The following is a 17,409-nucleotide window of genomic DNA, read 5'->3' as shown; positions in this document are numbered from 1 at the left end:
TGATACAGCTAGAACGTGGGGAATCCCCCTTGGTTCATAGCCCATTATCAGGAAAAACGGGGATGTATTCCTTGCATCATGCTTTCTGTGGTTGTGAACGAATTCGGCGAGGGGGAGATGGTGCGACCATTCCAGGGGGTTGTTTCTGCAATAAATTCGTAGGTAGGTTTCAAGTTCTTGGTTCAGACGCTCGGTCTGTCCATCGGTCTGAGGATGATAGGCGGTAGACACTGCGATTTGGTATCTGAGGAGTCTGGCTAGTTCTTTAGAGAATTTCGAAATGAACTGGGGTCCACGATCAGAGATAACTTTGTCATGGAGGCCGAATCATTTGAAGATGTTCTTCAGGAATAGTTTTGCTACTCCTTCCGAGGTGATGTTTTTATTGCAAGGCGAAATAATTGCCCCCTTCGTAAGCCCGTGGTCGACCACGACCATAACAGAGTCAAAGCCATTAGACATGGGGAGGTCTGTGATGAGATCCACCGAAATCTGCAAGAAAGGTCGGGTAGCGGAGGAGGGAATGGGGTGCAATGGGGGGTTCGAGGGGTGTGTATCGGCTTTCATTTGTTGACACAAGGCGCATCCGTCGACATATTTGCAGATGTAAGTGCCAATGGCTGGCCACCAATAATCCCTCTTCACTAATTCTTCCGTTTTAAACCGCCCGGGGTGTCCGGCGGTGGCGTGATCATGGTTTTTGAATAAGACATCTAGTCTTTGGGATGGAGGGACATAGGCTCTGTTTTTGTAAAACAGAATTCCATTATGGAGCGTCCAATCAGTCAATGCAGATTTCATGGGGGGAAGACAAATTCCGTCCAGGGCATTCGTGGCCGTCTGGACGATGGGATCTTCAGCAGAATCCTGAGCAATGGACTCAGAGAGGCTCTCGTCGATTAATCGTACAAACAAGGAGTCCGGCAGGAGGATTTTGTCCTCATTGTCATCCTTTCCTAGAGAATGGTCCGGTCTGCGGGACAAGGCGTCAGGGGCGGCAAGTTTAGTTCCCGCGACATGATGGAGTTCTAGGTTGAAATTTGACAGGGTTAGCTGCCAACGTGCCTGTCATCTTGATAGTTTCTGCGCTGTTCGGAAGTAGAGAAGGTTCATATGATCAGTGAATATGATCACCGGATGGGGACTTCCTTCCAGGTAGTGGCGCCATTCAGAAAGAGCCCTGATAACTGCTAACAACTCTCTGTCAAAGATTTCATAATTGCGTTCTGCTGAATTAAACGACTGAGAGAGGTATCCACATGGGTGATACATCCCATTTTCATCGGTCTGGAGGAGGACCGCGCCTGTTGCAGCAAGAGAGGCGTCAGTTGCGATGGCGAATTGCTTATTGGGATCGGGATTTTGTAACACCGGTTGGGATAAAAATGCTTCTTTCAAGCGATCAAAGGAAGTCTGGCACTCGGTGGTCCATTGGAAGGGGTGATCCTTTTTTGTTAGATCAATCAGAGGCCGCGCGATGTCAGAATAATGGGCGATGAATGCTCTGTAGAAATTACAGAATCCTAAGAAAGATTGCGTATCTTTCAGGTTTCCTGGTTTTGGCCAGTGTTTTATTCCATCGACCTTAGCTGGTTCCATTAATTTCTCTCTCCTGAGTACATCAAGTACTCGTTTTGTTCGTTTGCGATGTTCGTCTAGATCTTTGGAGAAGATCAGGAGGTCATCCATATAGATGACTAACCATCCCTCGTTTATCTCCTGTTGATAAAGCTTTCCCATGAAGGCTTGAAAGGTTGCGGGGGAGTTCGTTAATCCGAAGAACATGACCGTGGGTTCAAATAACCCTTCTTCCGTAGTGAACGCAGCTTTCCATCGGTCCTGAGGATGGATGCGAATGTTATTATATCCTGATCTTATGTCGATCTTGGTGAAATATTTCGCATCATAGAGTCATTCGATTAAGGATTTAGGAAGTGGAAGGGGGTATTGGTTTCGAATCGTCCAATCATTAAGGTAGCGGTAATCTTGGCATGGCCGTAATTCTCCGCTTTTCTTTCCTACAAAGAAAAATCCGCTAGCTTGGGGCGATTTAAAGGGTACAATAAATCCTTTCTTTGTATTTTCTTCGATGAAAGTTTTGACTGCTTCACGTTCTTTTCCGGATAACGGGTAAATTTTGGATGTCTTCGGTACAAACCCTGGTTTCAGATCGATACGATGATCTACACCTGGTCTTTCGGGGGGTACTTGGTTGAGTCTGTCTTTAGCAAAGACGTCGATGTATTGGTGGAGGAAGGTAGGGACCAATTCCTCGAACGTTTTGCTTTGTTTCGCAATTTCTCCTGCTATAGCGAACTCCTGGGCTTTGTTGCTTGTCTTTCCAAAATTTTGTTCTTTCTTTGATGTTCCATCATGTGTCAGTGGAGTATTAAAGGATAGGTCTTCGATCACTCGTACTGTCGATCCGTCGACAGCGTATTCAACGAGTACTTCGTCGTCTGCCAATTTGTAGGCGAGTGGGTCGTCAACAGTTGGTTGGAAGTTATCTGACCACACATCTTCTTTAGTGTCGTAATCAGGGGTTTCTTCATCTGCAACCTCTTCTATGGAAGCGGTATAGGGGGAGGTGGTTTCATTAGTTGCCACCTTCGCCTGTACTGGCTTCCTTAGTTTGGAGTTCATCCATACACGAGATACTTCCTTTGGGACAAGGACTTTCTTGGGGAAAAGCGGGGGAAGGTCCCTTCTTTTCCTTACTTGATCTAGTTTTTTCTCTATCGCACAGGATCTTTTCGTGGGTGGTAGGGATACGGTCTTTCGTTCCCAGTCTATTATGGGTTTCGTTGCTGCGAGCCAGGGGAATCCTAAGAGGATTTTATCTTGTTTCGCAAGCGTTGCCACGTTGAACTTTCCAGTCATCGTTCTTTGGTCGATTTTGACGGTCAGGATGCAATAGCGAGAAATAAGTCCTCCTTGGGCTTCTGACCCATCTGCTGTTACGACGGGAAATGGTCGGGAGAGTTTGTGCGTTCATATCTTGTGTTTTTTGCAAAAAGCACTGCTTATGAATGTTCCGGATGCTCCGGAATCGATAACCATAGAAGTTTCGACGGTTTTCATACGTTTAGTGGAAAAAATTGATGTGGGGATCCTCAATTCATTTCTATTTCCAATAGACCGTATTAGTCGTACAGGGACAGGAAGTACTGACGTCGAGGCAGCCTTCCTGTTTAAAAATCCATTGCCATGAAGCGGCGTTCGACTTCGGTGAAGTCGCTATCTTCTTCATCTTCTTCCTCTTTCTCGGTCTTTCTTCTGATCGGGGCTTTCCTCTTTGTGGAGGAGCTTCCTGCCTCTTCGTCTTCTTTCTCCTTCTTTCTTCTGATAGGTGCTTTTCTAGAAGTGGAAGCGCGACTCTCTTCTTCTTCGTCGCTGCTTTCTTCTCTGTTTCTTCTGATTTGACCCCTTTCTCTTGGGTGGAAGGAGGTGTCATTGGCACGATGCCCTACTTGGTGACATTTGAAGCATCTTCCTTCTTTGAGGTGCTTTTTGAGTTCGGCGTCAGATAGACGGCTTATACGATCGACTTCCATGTCGTTGTTTCTTCTAGGAGTGTAATGCTTGTTCCCGAAATTCTTCTTCTTTTGCTGAGTTGGTCTTTCTCGTTTTTTGATGGCTTTCAGCCTTTGGTAGGCGTTATCGAGGTTGATGCAGGTGTTGACCATGGTCTCGAAGTTATCGAGACTTTCACCAGTACGGTGAAGACTGTCTTGGAGTCCGTAGTCCAGTCCCTGTCTGAAGAATTCGATAAGGGGAGCTTGCTCGGTCATTCCTGCCCTTTGTGCGAGGAGTCGGTAGTTGGAGATGTAAGTGTGGAGATCTCCCTTCATTTCTAATCCGCGGATTTTCATCATAGCGGTTCCGGCGGGGTCCATAGGTTTGAAGGCTTCTTCGAAGTCCTTTTTGAATGCGGCCCATGTTCCATAGCCGATCTGTTGTCCAGAGGTGTCTTTCCTCTTGGGGTCTAGGGCGGCTTCCATGAAGCTTTCGGCCCAGGCTGCTGCATTTCCTTTCATCATATATGACAGAACAAGGATGATCTTCTTCTTATCTTCATTGTATACCTTATCATTGATATCAAGGTAAGCATGGCATTTCATCATGAATCTCTTGGACTCTTCTCTGTCTCCATCGAATTCGGGGGGAGAACCAATCTTTAATTCTATATCTTTGGTTTGGGTCGACATGCTGTTTAGCGGCGGGAAGTTTGGTGGTGCCCCTAAGTTCAAGGCTCCGATCAGAGGAGTAAGCGAAGTCGTGGTGTCGGTAACGTTGCAGATGGCAACGGTTCAGGTGATAAAGACTTTAATCTTTTGTTACGACTGGGATTGGTCGAGCTATCACAGTCCGAATGGACAATCGACGTTAAGTCTGATAGACGATAGTCTTCTCTCGTATGAGAGGGTCAAGGGTTCTGGCTAAGGCAAGTGTCGCTGACTTCCCTAGAATCGTAATTCTTTAGACAGCAAGGTTGGAGACCTTGCTGAAGGAATGTTCCAGGTAAAACCCAGTAGATTAAAGTGAGGAATACAATCGAGTATAGTACAGTCTATATAGGCAATGTTCAAGTGGAGCTTGTAAATGTGCTATCAAGATAGAAGCAAGATAAGGTGGACAGCCCGCTTGGAAGATAAGAGAAGCATGATAAGCGAGATAAGGTACGACAGCCTGTTTTGGTAAGTAACTGAAGAAAGAAATGATAGGAGTAAAATGTTATCATAACAGCTTCTCCTCGATATGCCTATTCGTTGGTCGTCTACCTATGTGATGCTGGACCAAGCCGAGAAGAAGAAGCAAGTGAGTACTTATTTCCACTTCACGTTTTGAGTCAGTACTGAAGGATTAAAGTTTGTTGACACCTTTATTTATGAACTCAGCAAGAAGGAGATAAACCTGACGAAGCGGGCAAAGATCAATGCACTCAAGCTCGAGTCCAACAAATGGGATCGTGTTAAGTTATTCATAAACTTACTTGCTGTTTGTTTCTTATTATCATTCATGTTCATCACTGATTGTCCTGAACAGCATGCAGATAATGCCCAACAAGCATTCTCGTCTGATACTGGACCTGCCCTTTATTTTGCTCTTCCTGCTCTCGAGGGTCTTCATAAGGCCTGGACCTCTCACTCGAATAGCCCGAAATATGCTCCGTTTTATGCTGCGTTAACAGCTGCGACTGACAAGATCCATGAGTACTACAAGAAGTCTGCTGAATGTGATGCCTATATCATTAGCATGTGTACGTCAATTTCTTACACCATCTTTGCTTTTCTGATCACTCGTGCGAAGTACTTGATCCCAATCACAAAGATAGCCATTTCAAGAGATTCTGGGGCAAGGATTTGCACAAGGAGGTCCTTGAAGCTACAAACAAAATTGTAAGTTCATTTCTTCTTATTTTTTTGTCTACTCTAACATGTTACTCAAAGTTCAAGGAAAGGTATATCCAGATATATGGTGAGAACAATGCTCCTTTGTCACCCAGGAAGAGGGGGTCAGTGAAGTTGGCCAGTGTGCTTCGGGAGTTATTGAGTGACAAGGATAGTGGCAGCGAGATGGAGGCCGAGGTACTTATTGATCCAAAGGAGCTGTGGATGAGGGAATTTAACCTCTATTTGAACACCCTTGAAACTGTGCCTAAAGAAATGTCCGTTATCCAGTGGTGGGGGGTATGTGTCAAACTGCTTATTGGATATGATGACTTATTGGCTCGAATTTTTAGATTAATGCTCAATGTTATCCTGTTTGGGCCTCATTAGCCTGTGACCATCTCTGTATCATGGCTTCTTCAGTGTCTAGCAAATGTGCCTTTTTGGCCGCTGGGATGACTATTACAAAACGTCGCAATCGCTTGAAGGCTGACGTGGTGGAGGCACTTCAAGTCCTTCATTTCATGTATCAGTGGGATTTAATTTTTCGTGAGCCTGCTCCCACCTCTATTTTAGAAGTTGAGTTGGAGGCCGAGTTTTGTGGTGTAAATGAGGGTGACAAGGGCAGTATCTTACAGTCTGAGGACTCTGATATTGATGTTTAAAATTTACATAGAATATATCATTTTTCACCTCAAAGGCTCTGGCCTAGGCCCAAGCCAAGCCCAGGCCCTCTAAAAGGGCCTGGCCTGGGTTTTGACGAAGCCCGAGCCCTCTGAAGCCAGGCCCAAGCCCAGGCTTTCAGGCCAAGCCAGGCCCGGCGCATCACTACCCTGGAGGAGGAGCAGTCACACAAACAAACAAAAAAAGTGGTCTATTATATTATATTACTCATATTTATACTAAACTACAACTTAGATACAAGGGAAGACCTATTGTGGTGTAGTGGTGAAGCTGCAGTGAGGTGGGGAGGGTGTGGGAATAATTGATATTGTGGAGATTCCCAAAGTGGGCAATGTTTTTGGTGTTGTGGGGTAATTCCCACAGTAGGTGGCCAAAAATGTGGTGTGGGGAAGGTCCTGATAGAAGGCACCAGAAGCAGGTGTCTATATTTATCCTCATTTATAAAAATAGCTGCAACAAGAAGCTTGCAAGGCTTCCCTGAGGGATTTGCTGCATGTATGCATACTCTGTGGGGGCAAGGGATCCTAGGCAAGTATGCATACTTCATGTTCTACCATCCCCATACTTGTATTAATACATATGACACTATGGCCTCTGTGGGGCTACAAGGACTTGATCGCATTAAAGGTATCATTAGATACCTAGAGCGCAATGACCGAGAATTATGGGGAGGAATGCCCGAGGCGCAAGTAAGCAACTATGACATGTTCCTCAAGGAGGTTAAGGTAATGTATCCCAGATGGGATGGCAAGAGGCGCTACGCGCTCGCTGATCTACAAGCCATCGCATGCAATTATGCGAACAAGCTGATGCCCTCATACCAGGAGCTAAGCAACTACCTTCACGCATACAAAAATATCATGCAGCCGCTCTTGACAGAAGATCACATTGGGAAAGCCGAGCGCGATCGCATATTCATGGAAGGAATTCCTAAGGATGCTCAGGCGCTGATCCGCATGCGCCTCATGATTAAATTCTCTGATCATTACCCACAGGATCCATACCCATTTATGGATGTCTTTACAGCTGGACACTTCATGCTGCCTGCAAATGCACCCTCATCAAGCATGACAGTTAGTGCACCTGAGACAGCATTGTTCACTAACTTAGTCACAGCTACCACACCAGCGCAATTGCCCATGCAAGGTACAGTAACCAAGCGCGAATATAAGCGCAAGGCATCCGCATTCAACAACTGCTCCTTTTGTGGCAGTCTTGAACATTATTACACTCGTTGCACGGAGAAACAAAGGTACATCGACGCGGGTAAATGCAAGGTTAGCGAGGAGACGCACAAGCTCGTCTTGCCAAATGGCGAATGGATTCCAGGCCGAGGACTACTCAAGGACTGACTAGACCGACACTATGCGAGCCACGCTACGCTGGATATGACTGCTAGTGCAGGCGCAACAGCAGGACTTTTCTATCGTGTGTCAGAGGAGACCAAGGCAGTAATTGAAGTAGGGTCATCTGTGTTTGTGCACACAGTCATGCGAACAGACTCCAATGAGGACGATGAGACGGAGGATTTAATGTCCAAGGCACTAGCCTATGTAGCTGCAAAGTGCGAGCAGAAGCGCAACACCAAAGGTAAAAACGTCCACTTTGATGGTGTCGAAATACCCAGCAAAACCCATGCGCATCCAAGACCCGCATCTAGACAAGCCACAGTAGAGGAGGAGATAATCTCTCCCGAAATACAAGCTTCAGCTGACAAAGGTAAAGGAAAGGAGCTAGTGAAAGTGGCGCCATCAAGCATGCCAACAAGCCCAAAGGCGCCTCCCAAAGGCACTGCCCCATCATCACCTGCATCATCATCATCACAGGCATCATCATCCGCACCAGCACCAGCATCAACACCATCATCAGCATCACTGACAGCACCATCATCATCATATCATTACACCTTTGCACTCGAGGACAAGGAAGCCGACAAACACATTGTCGAGCGCCTCCTTGATTCCAATCTCAACATTCCTATAAGGGAACTATTAGCTGTATCTCCCGACGTTCACCAACAATTCCACGAACTTACGACCAAGAAGCGCATCATGGTAGGCGCATTTTCAGTGCACAAATTATCAGGGCATCCTGCGACCGATCAATGGTTAAGGCAATATGAAGACATGCGCATGCAAAGTGATGACAGCAAGATTGTTGTGGACCACTTTGCGTCCCTGTGCTGTATCCATGCAAAAACAATAGAGGGGCGCACTTCCACGTGTGTCCTAGATCAAGGTGCCGAGGTAGTAGTCATGCCAAGGGATGTATGGAAGGAGCTCGGCGTACCGCTCAGGTCGGACCATAGCCTCAACATGGAGTTGGTAAACACATCATGTGATGCGACACTTGGAGTTGTGGAGAATGTACCGCTTGATTTCAGCGCAGGACCCCTGTACTTTCAAGTCCAGGTCATCGAGCGTGCAACCTTCAAGGTTTTATTAGGGCGCCCATTCTTTAAACTTACTTCATGTTGCACATTTGATCTCCCTGATGGGGAGCAGGATCTCATACTAACTGACCCTAATGTGCGCAAGTAATTGCGCATTCCAACCCTACCTTGGGTCAAGTGTTTGCTTGCAAGAGACGCAAAGTGCGCTAGTCACGCGCTCAAGGAGGAGGATAAGGGTTTTTAAGTTTCGATGATCCGCAGCATTCACAGGGAGACGCCCATACGCACTCGTTTACCCAATCATTTTCATTATTGCATCATGTCTCGTTTTCTCGCATTGCAGGCCATACTGTGATATTAATACATTACATGGCCTACAGTGGTAGCAAAAATGTGATACAATAATTGTTGAACTCCATAGTGTACTTACAAGCAGTAGCAGCTAATGTATCACTGGTGAATCCAAAAAAGATGCTTGCATCCAGCCTGTTCCTGGTTCTCTGGGTTCTTTTGATTGTTCCTTTATTCTTTATATTTGTCAGCTGATGGTTCCTATCCCTACACATTACATCTCCGCATTTTTCAGCCCCACAGTGTGGGAATTACCCCACAACACCAAAAACATCGACCATTTTTGGAATCACTTCAATATAAATTATTCCCACACCCTCCCCACCTCACTGCAGCTTCACCACCACACCAAACAGCAAGGGATAATGGCAAGCAGCAGCAAGAGATGGGATAACGGCAAGCAGCAGCAAGAGATGGTGGCGAGAGCAGCAAGAGATGGTGGCGAGAGCAGCAAGGAGCTGACAGAGGTGGCAGCATCAAAGCATCCATATGGTTGATGTCGAATGGGTGAATGAGTGGAGGGTTCTGACATTTTCAAGTAAGGCATAAGAAATGGTCGAGAGATGAATGATACTACTCACCGACAGCCAAAGCCAAAAGTGAAAAACCAGAGATCATTGCGCATGCGACCTAAGTTCTGTGATTTGGGGAGGTCCTCTGTCCTGAAGTCTACCGGAAATAGTACTTACCTTCAAAAAGGCTAAAGGTAGCCTGATTAACCAGTAGTGTGAATCCCGAAGACAACAGTTTGACGTGGAGACTGAAGTTGTCATAGTCAAAGTCAAAGTCGATAATGGTTCAGAATGGTTCGGCAAGGCTAAACCAGAACAGGACTGTTGGGGAAGACCTAGAACTGAGAACTGTTTTCTGGTCCGGTTCTGGCTGGTGTGAGAACTGTGGACCGAACCGTGGAGAACCAGACCAAAAGTCTGGTTTGAACCATGGTCCTGGACCAGACCACGGCAGCACTAGAGGAGATCAGTACTATTTGAGAGCTGTTTCATGCTTGCTGGGCATGTCTGTGGGCATCTGTACAGAGATTGACAAAATAGTCTGCTACTGTAGCAAGCTAGGTAGTAGGGACCAAGCTAGGGAGCTGGGATACTGTACAGCTCGTTTTAGTTTACTGATGCACCTTTGCACGGCTGTGAAGTGGCGAGTGGCGACACAAATCTGTAATAATTTCTGGTGAGTCAGAAAGCTGGAGAGGCATCGCAATTGGCAACCTGACCATCAGGAAAACAGGGTGGATGGTGGTGAGGTGTGAAAGGGTTGGAGAATATGTTAAGCAAATCAGTGATCGCAAGTTTGAGTTGAGATGAAGTGGAGAGCTGAGTTAATATAAATTATAATATACCTTACATTCCCTTCAGCTTCAGTGAATTGTTGTATTCCAGTTGCAAAAAATGTCACTGGACCTATATGACCTCGTTGTACCAGCACACATGTACTAAGGATAGGCTAACCTAGGTGTTACACTTAGAAAGTGTGACACGAGAGAGAAGATAATTTGTTTTGAATAAACTTAGGTTTCGAACGATATGACTGTCCGAACTAAATTGTATTCGGAGGGGGTAAAAGATCAACTGCCCTAACAGTATGTAAACTAAGGTCTTAAATACTGTAGAGCTGGGAATACTAAGGAATATGATAGAAGGAAAATAGGAATGAGTCAGAAGAACAGTAACTAAGAGTATATTGGTTGTCATCGTCGATATTAGGCGATGACTTTTGACGAGCGTTACATACGCCCTCCAGGTCACCTTAGCGAGGGACCTGTTTCTTCAGGTGATGCGAGTTTTGCAGCCACGAGTTCCTACATAGCACCAAGAGCGTCTAATAGCGAGCGAATTAAGATCGCATGCAGTACGAGCAAGGCAAGTATAAGGAGCTTACCGAAAAAATCGGTATCGGAGATTTCAGATGCTCTAGCCGCTCACTCTAGGTCAAGACGTTCAGCCGCTTCGACAATTTCTGCGACGTCTCTTCCTGGGTCAGGGACTGGGTCAACTGGAGGAGGTGGTAAGACGGTAGGATTGCGAGTCTCTTCCTCCATGACGGCAGCTATCAACTGAGCCGCGGTGAGGTTGGGTACAGGAGGATGGGGCCTACTGGGAGGAGGTACGTGGCTGGCAAATGGTTTGAATGCTCGAGAGGCTGATCCACTAGGAGCTCGAGGGCCGGAACGGCGCTCACGATCACGATGAGACGAAGAGTGACTTTGACGGTTATCTAATGATAGGTGTGGGGAGCGATGATGGGAACGAGCGGACTCGGACCTGCGCTCAGCTCTGACCTGCTGGTTGAAGGCATATGCCTCCTTACGGGTTGCCAGCTCCTCTGTGAGAGGGCGGGTTCTGCGATTAGCAGAGACACGCTGACTAGAAGTTATGGGCAGCTTACTAGCTTTGGCCTCAGCTCTGAAGAAGCTAGTGAAGGTGCTCATGGCGTCAGCGTTTTGGGCTCGGGTCTCGTGTTGGTAGGGACCTCCTCGTCCACGATACCAATCACGTCGACGATTCGAACGACGCCCTTGTCCCGAGTGGGAACGAGGAGGGAAGGCGTCTACAGCCTCAGCAGAAGTAGCGACGTCGACATTCATGGCGTCAGCGAGTGGAAGCTCGGTCTGTTGGGACGCCATGAAAGGGGGAGAAGGAACGAAGGGGTTTGAGTAAGGGGATCCTCCAGACTCGTTTAAATAAGTCCTGCAGGGATTGAGCTCGGTTAAGTTTTCGAGTACAGAATCGATTGATGAATATACTATATCACGAGCCTCTTTGTACGTGCCAACGGTCGCGAACATGATATCAGCCGCGCTGGGAGATACCTTCTTAGGAAGGTGCTTGATGCCTGGCGTGCCCAGAGACTCTAAGTATTGGCCAATGGCCTCTAGGCGAGAGACAGCGTAATATGGGAGCCAGACGTGGTCTCCTGTGGTGTACTCTACTTTGAACAAGGCGTCAGTCCCTTGTCCATGATGGTCAGAGACGCGCGAGACTGACCATTCTTCAGACACACCAATATCTGCAATTTGCTGCAGTTGACGACCGGGGAAGCGTCGGTCGTTGTTAGGCACGTGGATACGCAGTAAATGGGCGTGGAAGGCTGGGTGAAGTCCCCTCTGCTTGAGCTCAGCGGGGAGGTCAAGTAAGTACGAGTTGTTCCGGTAGTCCTTGAGGACCTTGTAAGGGCTGATGTACTTGGGCGATAGCTTACGGGCCCGTCCTTTGGGTAGGGACAGGTTTGCAGTTGATAGGTAAATGAGGTCCCCTTCGACGAAGGGGGCCTCCATCCTCTTTCGGTTGGCCATTGTGGTGCTCTTGACGCGGGCAGAGATAACCGCGTCGTGAGCAGCCATGGTGGCGTCCTTCATCGACTGAAGGAACGACTTAACTCCAGGGAACTCCGAGTTAGAGTTCCAGATTAAGGGAGGAGGGAGCCGGCCGTAGTTAAGAACGAATGGAGGATATCCAGTAGCACTGGAACTTGCTGAATTGATAGCGAATTCGATTGCCGGGAGCTTGGACGCCCAGTCTTTCTGGTGAGGGGAGACTTGGGAGCGCAACATCTGGGTAATGGTACGGTTGGCCCGTTCGGTTGCCCCATCAGTTTGGGGATGAAACGACGTAGACATCCGAAGTTCTACGCCGGTTAGTTGGTTCATGCGCTGCCAGAAGGTGCTTGTGAACAGTGTATCGCGGTCGCTTACAATGTTAGACGGCATACCATGTAGCTTATACACCAAATGAAACATAACCTCTGCGATGTCTTTCGCTCAGTAAGTTTGCTTGGTCGCGGCTAGATGGACCATTGAGGTCAGGTGGTCTATCGCGACGAGGATCATATCGAAGACTCCGTGTAGAGTCCTCGATTCGGGGAGTGGACCTACGAAGTCAATCCCAATTGTTTGCCAAGGTCTGGTCGGGACGTCTAAGGTCTCTAGTTGCCCATAAGGCTGATGGTTCGATAGTTTAGAGACTTGGCACGTTGGACAAGACTCACAGAATGCCTCAACATCCGACGCTAACGACTTCCACCATACGTTCTCTCGTAGGTACAACAAGGTCTTTGAGGGTCCGAGGTGCGCCAGGATCGAGTGAGCGTGAGAGATAATGATTTCGCGCATTCGGCGCTCGCTAACTAGCACGTCCGGGATGCACAGGATCCGTTTGTGTGAGTTTCTAAGATAGATTCGCCCATTGCTTACTTCAAAATTCTTGAAGGCTTTTGGGGACTTCAAGATTTTACCGAAGAAGTTGTCATTATGGTACTGGTTCACGACAGATTCGTGAATGTCTATTAGAGGATCGCCAAGAGTGATAATGTCCGTTAGACGTGGGGGAGAGTCAAGGATGTTTTCGGCCGTTTGGGTGATTTTGTCAGGCAATACGGTCCCAGTTAATTTCGGACTCAGCCAGCCGGGTTCGTCCTGCTTCTGAGTCTCGATTATGACATCATGGGGTTCGTCTGGCTTCTGTGTCTCGACTGTGACATCATGGGGTCTTTGTGCCACAACCATTACGTCATGTGTCACATGATGCGGTGGGTGCTTGTTTGTCATGCTGCCGGCTGACTTTTCACTTTTCATTAGGTCTTCTCGCACTATCCCGCCCTCCAGTGACTTAGAATGGGGACCACTCAATTTCAAAGTCACTTTCTTGTACTTAGGTAGGAGGTCCTTCGGCGTTGGTAATGCTAACTCTCTCGCTTTCCCTTTAGATGTGGCGCTCAACGGTGCTGTTTCGCTACCGGGGGCACTACTGCCTGCGTCGGTGGACTCGTGTACCCTCACACTTTCTGCAGGGACCGGGTGAGTTTGGGCAGAAGGACAATATGTGTACGGGTACACCGGTGAGTCATCAGCCCCGCTCGCTAGACTCGGGCCACTAACGACTTCAGTATGAGTGTCGTCGTCATCTGGTCCACCCTCGTGTGCGAGTACGCGGGACGCCGTGCTGGGCATGGGCGTGTCATTAATGACGCGCTTTTGAGCGATACGGGCAGAGCGCCGAGCCTCGGTTGCGCCTAAGAACAGGGGCGTACCAGTGTAGACTGGGGAGGATACAAAGTTCAGTAATAAGGTATGTGGTGAATCTTCTTCCTCAATGCTCACGTATTCACTCGCAGACCTCATGGTACCCGGGGGTTCGTTGCTGTACATGCGCGAGAGCGCATCAGCCAGGGTGTTATCCTCTCCTGGTACGTATATTATTTCAAAGTCGAATTCGCTTAACGCTTCTAACCAACGAGCTTGTCTAGGCGACAACTTGCTTTGGGTGGAGATCCACTCGAGTCCCTTATGGTCTGTAAAGATACGAAACTTAAGGCCAATAAGTAAGTGCCGAAACCGTTTGAGTGATTCAACGATGGCTAACAGCTCCTGCTCATGCACAGGATAGTTCTGTTGGGCCGAGTTGAATTTGCCAGACCAGAACGCGATAATGTGCGCGGTCTTCATGTTATTTCCTTGTGACAGGACGCCACTGGCACCCGTCAGTGAGGCGTCAGTGGTCAGGTTCACTCGAACCGAGCCGTCAAGAGCAGCCGGGAGATCGAGAGCCTTCCTACGAACGTTTCGGTGAGTTTCGACGCATGCTTTAACCAAGTCGAACGCACGCTGATCCGTTGGGTTCCAGGACCACTTCGTAGTCAGTGCAGCTACTTTGGACAAGTGCTGCATGTCAACGCGAACACCCTCACAACCTGCGGCAAGGTACCCGACGGACCCGATAAATTGCATTAAGAGCTCCTTGGACGTAAGAGTCTTCCAGCTCACGATTTTGTCGACTTTGTGCGGGTCCATTCATATCCCGGCGTCATCAATGACATGTCCCAGTATGTTCAGCTCGGTCCGGAAGAGTTGCAGCTTATGTTCACTCAGGTAAAAGTGGTTTTCTCTTAGCGTATCTATCACGACCTTGACGTGTTTAACGTGATCTTCAGCGGTGTCTGAGTAGATGACGATGTCATCTAGGTATACGTCCATGAAGATCCCGAGGTACGGGCTGAAGATGTGATTCATGAGGGATTGGTAGGTCGCCCCCGCATTGCAATCCCCGATCTGCATGACGTGGCTAATCATTGTTCTGTCAGGTGTCACGAACAAGGTCTTGTGAACATCCTCCAGTACAACTCGTATCTGCTCATATGCGTCTTTACCGTCTAGTAGGGATCGGTAAGGTTTTGAGCTAATGTTTCGCAATATGGATTCGATGTCAGGCAGTGGTGAGGCCAGCTTACGGGTGTTCTTGTTACGTTGTCTAGTGTCCAAAATGGTACGTAGTTTCAGAGAACCGTCTTTAGTGGCCTTTTTCATCATTATCATGGGGACAGTGTTCGTGCCGCTCAGGAACTCCCACCGACCAGTGCGAATATAATCGTCACGCTTAGCTCGCCACAGTGGATGCATGGCCTCAGGGCATTTGGATTGCCGCCAAGCATATGCCTGGCTTTCATCAATTAAAGGTACTACGTGGTTGATGGTTCGTAGTGGAGGCAAAGGTGTCTCAACAGCTTCTTTACAGATATCTTTCGCATAGTCCATCAATTCCCGCCGATAAGATTCGATGATGTCGACCTCGGGGCTGGAGCCCTTCAGCTCTAAGACCTGTGTCTGGGCACCCCAGATCGGTAGAGGTGTGAGGCTCCGAATCTTTATCTCTGGAGGGTTGAAGCCCAACAATACCTGATGTTGATATAGGAACGGCATGCCTAGAATGACATCGTAGGCCTCAAGGTTGGCAATATCAAAGGTGCGTTCCCCAGATATGTCTTGATATTTGAAGTCGACCGTTGCACTAGCCTTTACGACACTGCGCGATCCCGAAACGGCCAGTTGCAGAGGAATTGGTTTATCTAGTAAGTCATATCTTAACTTAAGTTGGTCAACAACCGTGCTTGATATAAAATCAGTCAGCGAACCGGAGTCTAATAGGGCTCTACACGGTTTCCCATTAATATGGACAACCACCATGATTGACTTGGGGAGAATGCGGGTGGATCCCTTAGGTCTTGCTGCCAGGCGATGGAGGTAACGGATATCAGGTAAGTCCGTTTGCTTAGATTGGGTAGCGCAGAAGAGTTCGCTAACGATCACAGCAGGGTTATCACCTGCGATATCGTCAATCTCTTCCCATCTGGTCGTGATGTCTTCGATCTCTTCCTCATCTGCAGAGGATTTGTAATCGAGGAGAGGAGGGATGTCATCGTCCTCACTGTCACCGTCAGTAGATTCCCATGCGGACACGTTGCCATCGTTGTCCGTGCTGACAGTAGTTTCCCATGCAGACTCGTCGTCGTCGTCCGTATCCCACTCGTCCTCATCGCTCGATCTTACCCCATAGCAGATGCGTCCACACAACGTCTCATCGTCGTCTCCGTCAGTCGAGATGCTCACTTCGTCACACTTATCCACTACGAGGGTGGCAATTGCTCGATCAATTCGAGAGGTAGTGGCAGCGCCCCAGGAAGGCTTAAACGAGGATTTGGTGTGTATGAGTTCGTTATAGTGGTATAGTTTAAGATCCACTAACCACGCAACAATGTCGAATTCTGGGTCACACAGCTGCTCATAGTAGACGATGTAGTCGTCATAATTGTGCTTATCGGATAGAAGGTATGTGTTCGGTCCTCCGTGAGTTGAGAGGCTGAAACGATCCTTACCAAATGGATCATAAAGGGGGTCATGTAGTTCATCCGTTGGGAATGGTACTCCCAATCGAAGGATCGCCAGGGACCTAGAGGTTACTACGAGGTGTTTCGCGGACTCGAGTAGGTGTGAATGGTCGACGTCAATGGCCATGCCGTATAGTCCGCTAGCAACACCTTCCTCGATTGCGGCCGATCTAATGTCAGCTTCTGTCACGCCAGCCGAGTGCACCTGCAGTGATGAGACCTTGGAATTGGGCCTATAAGGTAGCCTATGATGCTTAGGGCAGTCTTTAGCTAAGTGTCCTTTCTGCTCACACTCAAAGCACTGATCATTGTCTCTTAGTCGCTTAATGGCCTCCACACTCTTTTTGGTGCCACCCGCGGGAGCTCGAGGTGCGTTCTGCTGACGGGGACGCTGGTCATGTCTGCTAGTGGCTCGGGGTGGGTGGATGGCGTTAGCTGAGATAGATGAAGTGCGGATTCGTCGGTCAGGTCGTCTCGATCGTGAGTCTCTGCCAATTCTTGGTTCAGACGTGGAGCTCTGATGAGCTATGCTTGCAGCTGCAGTGGGATTGAGTGCCAGCAGCACATTAGGGTCGCGAGAGTTCTCCAAGAATGCACGCTCGGTACGTAAAGCTTTCTTTTCTAATGTTTCAAGGCTAATCGAGTTTGGTTCGTAGCCTTTGTCTACTAACGATGCTTTAATGTAGGGTTTACAGTGGGTCCAGAACTGACGGACAATTTCTCGCTCGTCAACGTCACCTGCTGTGTCGGCCAGGTCTCGGAGACGTCGTAAGTAGTCTCTAACCAAGAACTTGCCATCCTGCTTACAGTCTAGGAACTTCTGTCTTTGCAGCATTCGGAAGTCGGGAGGGAATGTATAGTCAAAGAGTTGCTCAAAGAACTCAGTAAGTGAGTAATCTTTCTGGAGATCTAGGACAT

At 48.1% G+C, this 17,409-nt stretch overlaps 2 protein-coding genes across 2 annotated transcripts; one reads left to right on the top strand and one right to left on the bottom strand.

The window, feature by feature from the left end:
* Nucleotides 1-8,937: 8,937 nt before the first annotated feature.
* On the top strand, nt 8,938-9,314 carry HD556DRAFT_1309044 (uncharacterized protein; the record flags this gene model as incomplete). The annotated part of the gene is made up of 2 exons (XM_041300227.1): nt 8,938-8,982; nt 9,009-9,314. The coding sequence occupies 2 exons, from the start codon at nt 8,938-8,940 to the stop codon at nt 9,312-9,314; spliced, it is 351 nt and encodes a 116-aa protein (XP_041159315.1).
* A 1,267-nt stretch (nt 9,315-10,581) lies between these two features.
* Nucleotides 10,582-11,458, bottom strand: HD556DRAFT_1309043 (uncharacterized protein; the record flags this gene model as incomplete). The annotated part of the gene is made up of 5 exons (XM_041300226.1): nt 10,582-10,633; nt 10,758-10,888; nt 10,930-11,049; nt 11,114-11,157; nt 11,221-11,458. The coding sequence occupies 5 exons, from the start codon at nt 11,456-11,458 to the stop codon at nt 10,582-10,584; spliced, it is 585 nt and encodes a 194-aa protein (XP_041159314.1).
* Between the last annotated feature and the right edge of the window lie 5,951 nt (nt 11,459-17,409).

Source organism: Suillus plorans, assembly GCF_016647745.1.
Source record: "Suillus plorans strain S12 chromosome Unknown HD556scaffold_34, whole genome shotgun sequence".
NCBI lineage: Eukaryota > Fungi > Basidiomycota > Agaricomycetes > Boletales > Suillaceae > Suillus > Suillus plorans.
This window is presented reverse-complemented; position numbering and strand designations above follow the sequence as displayed.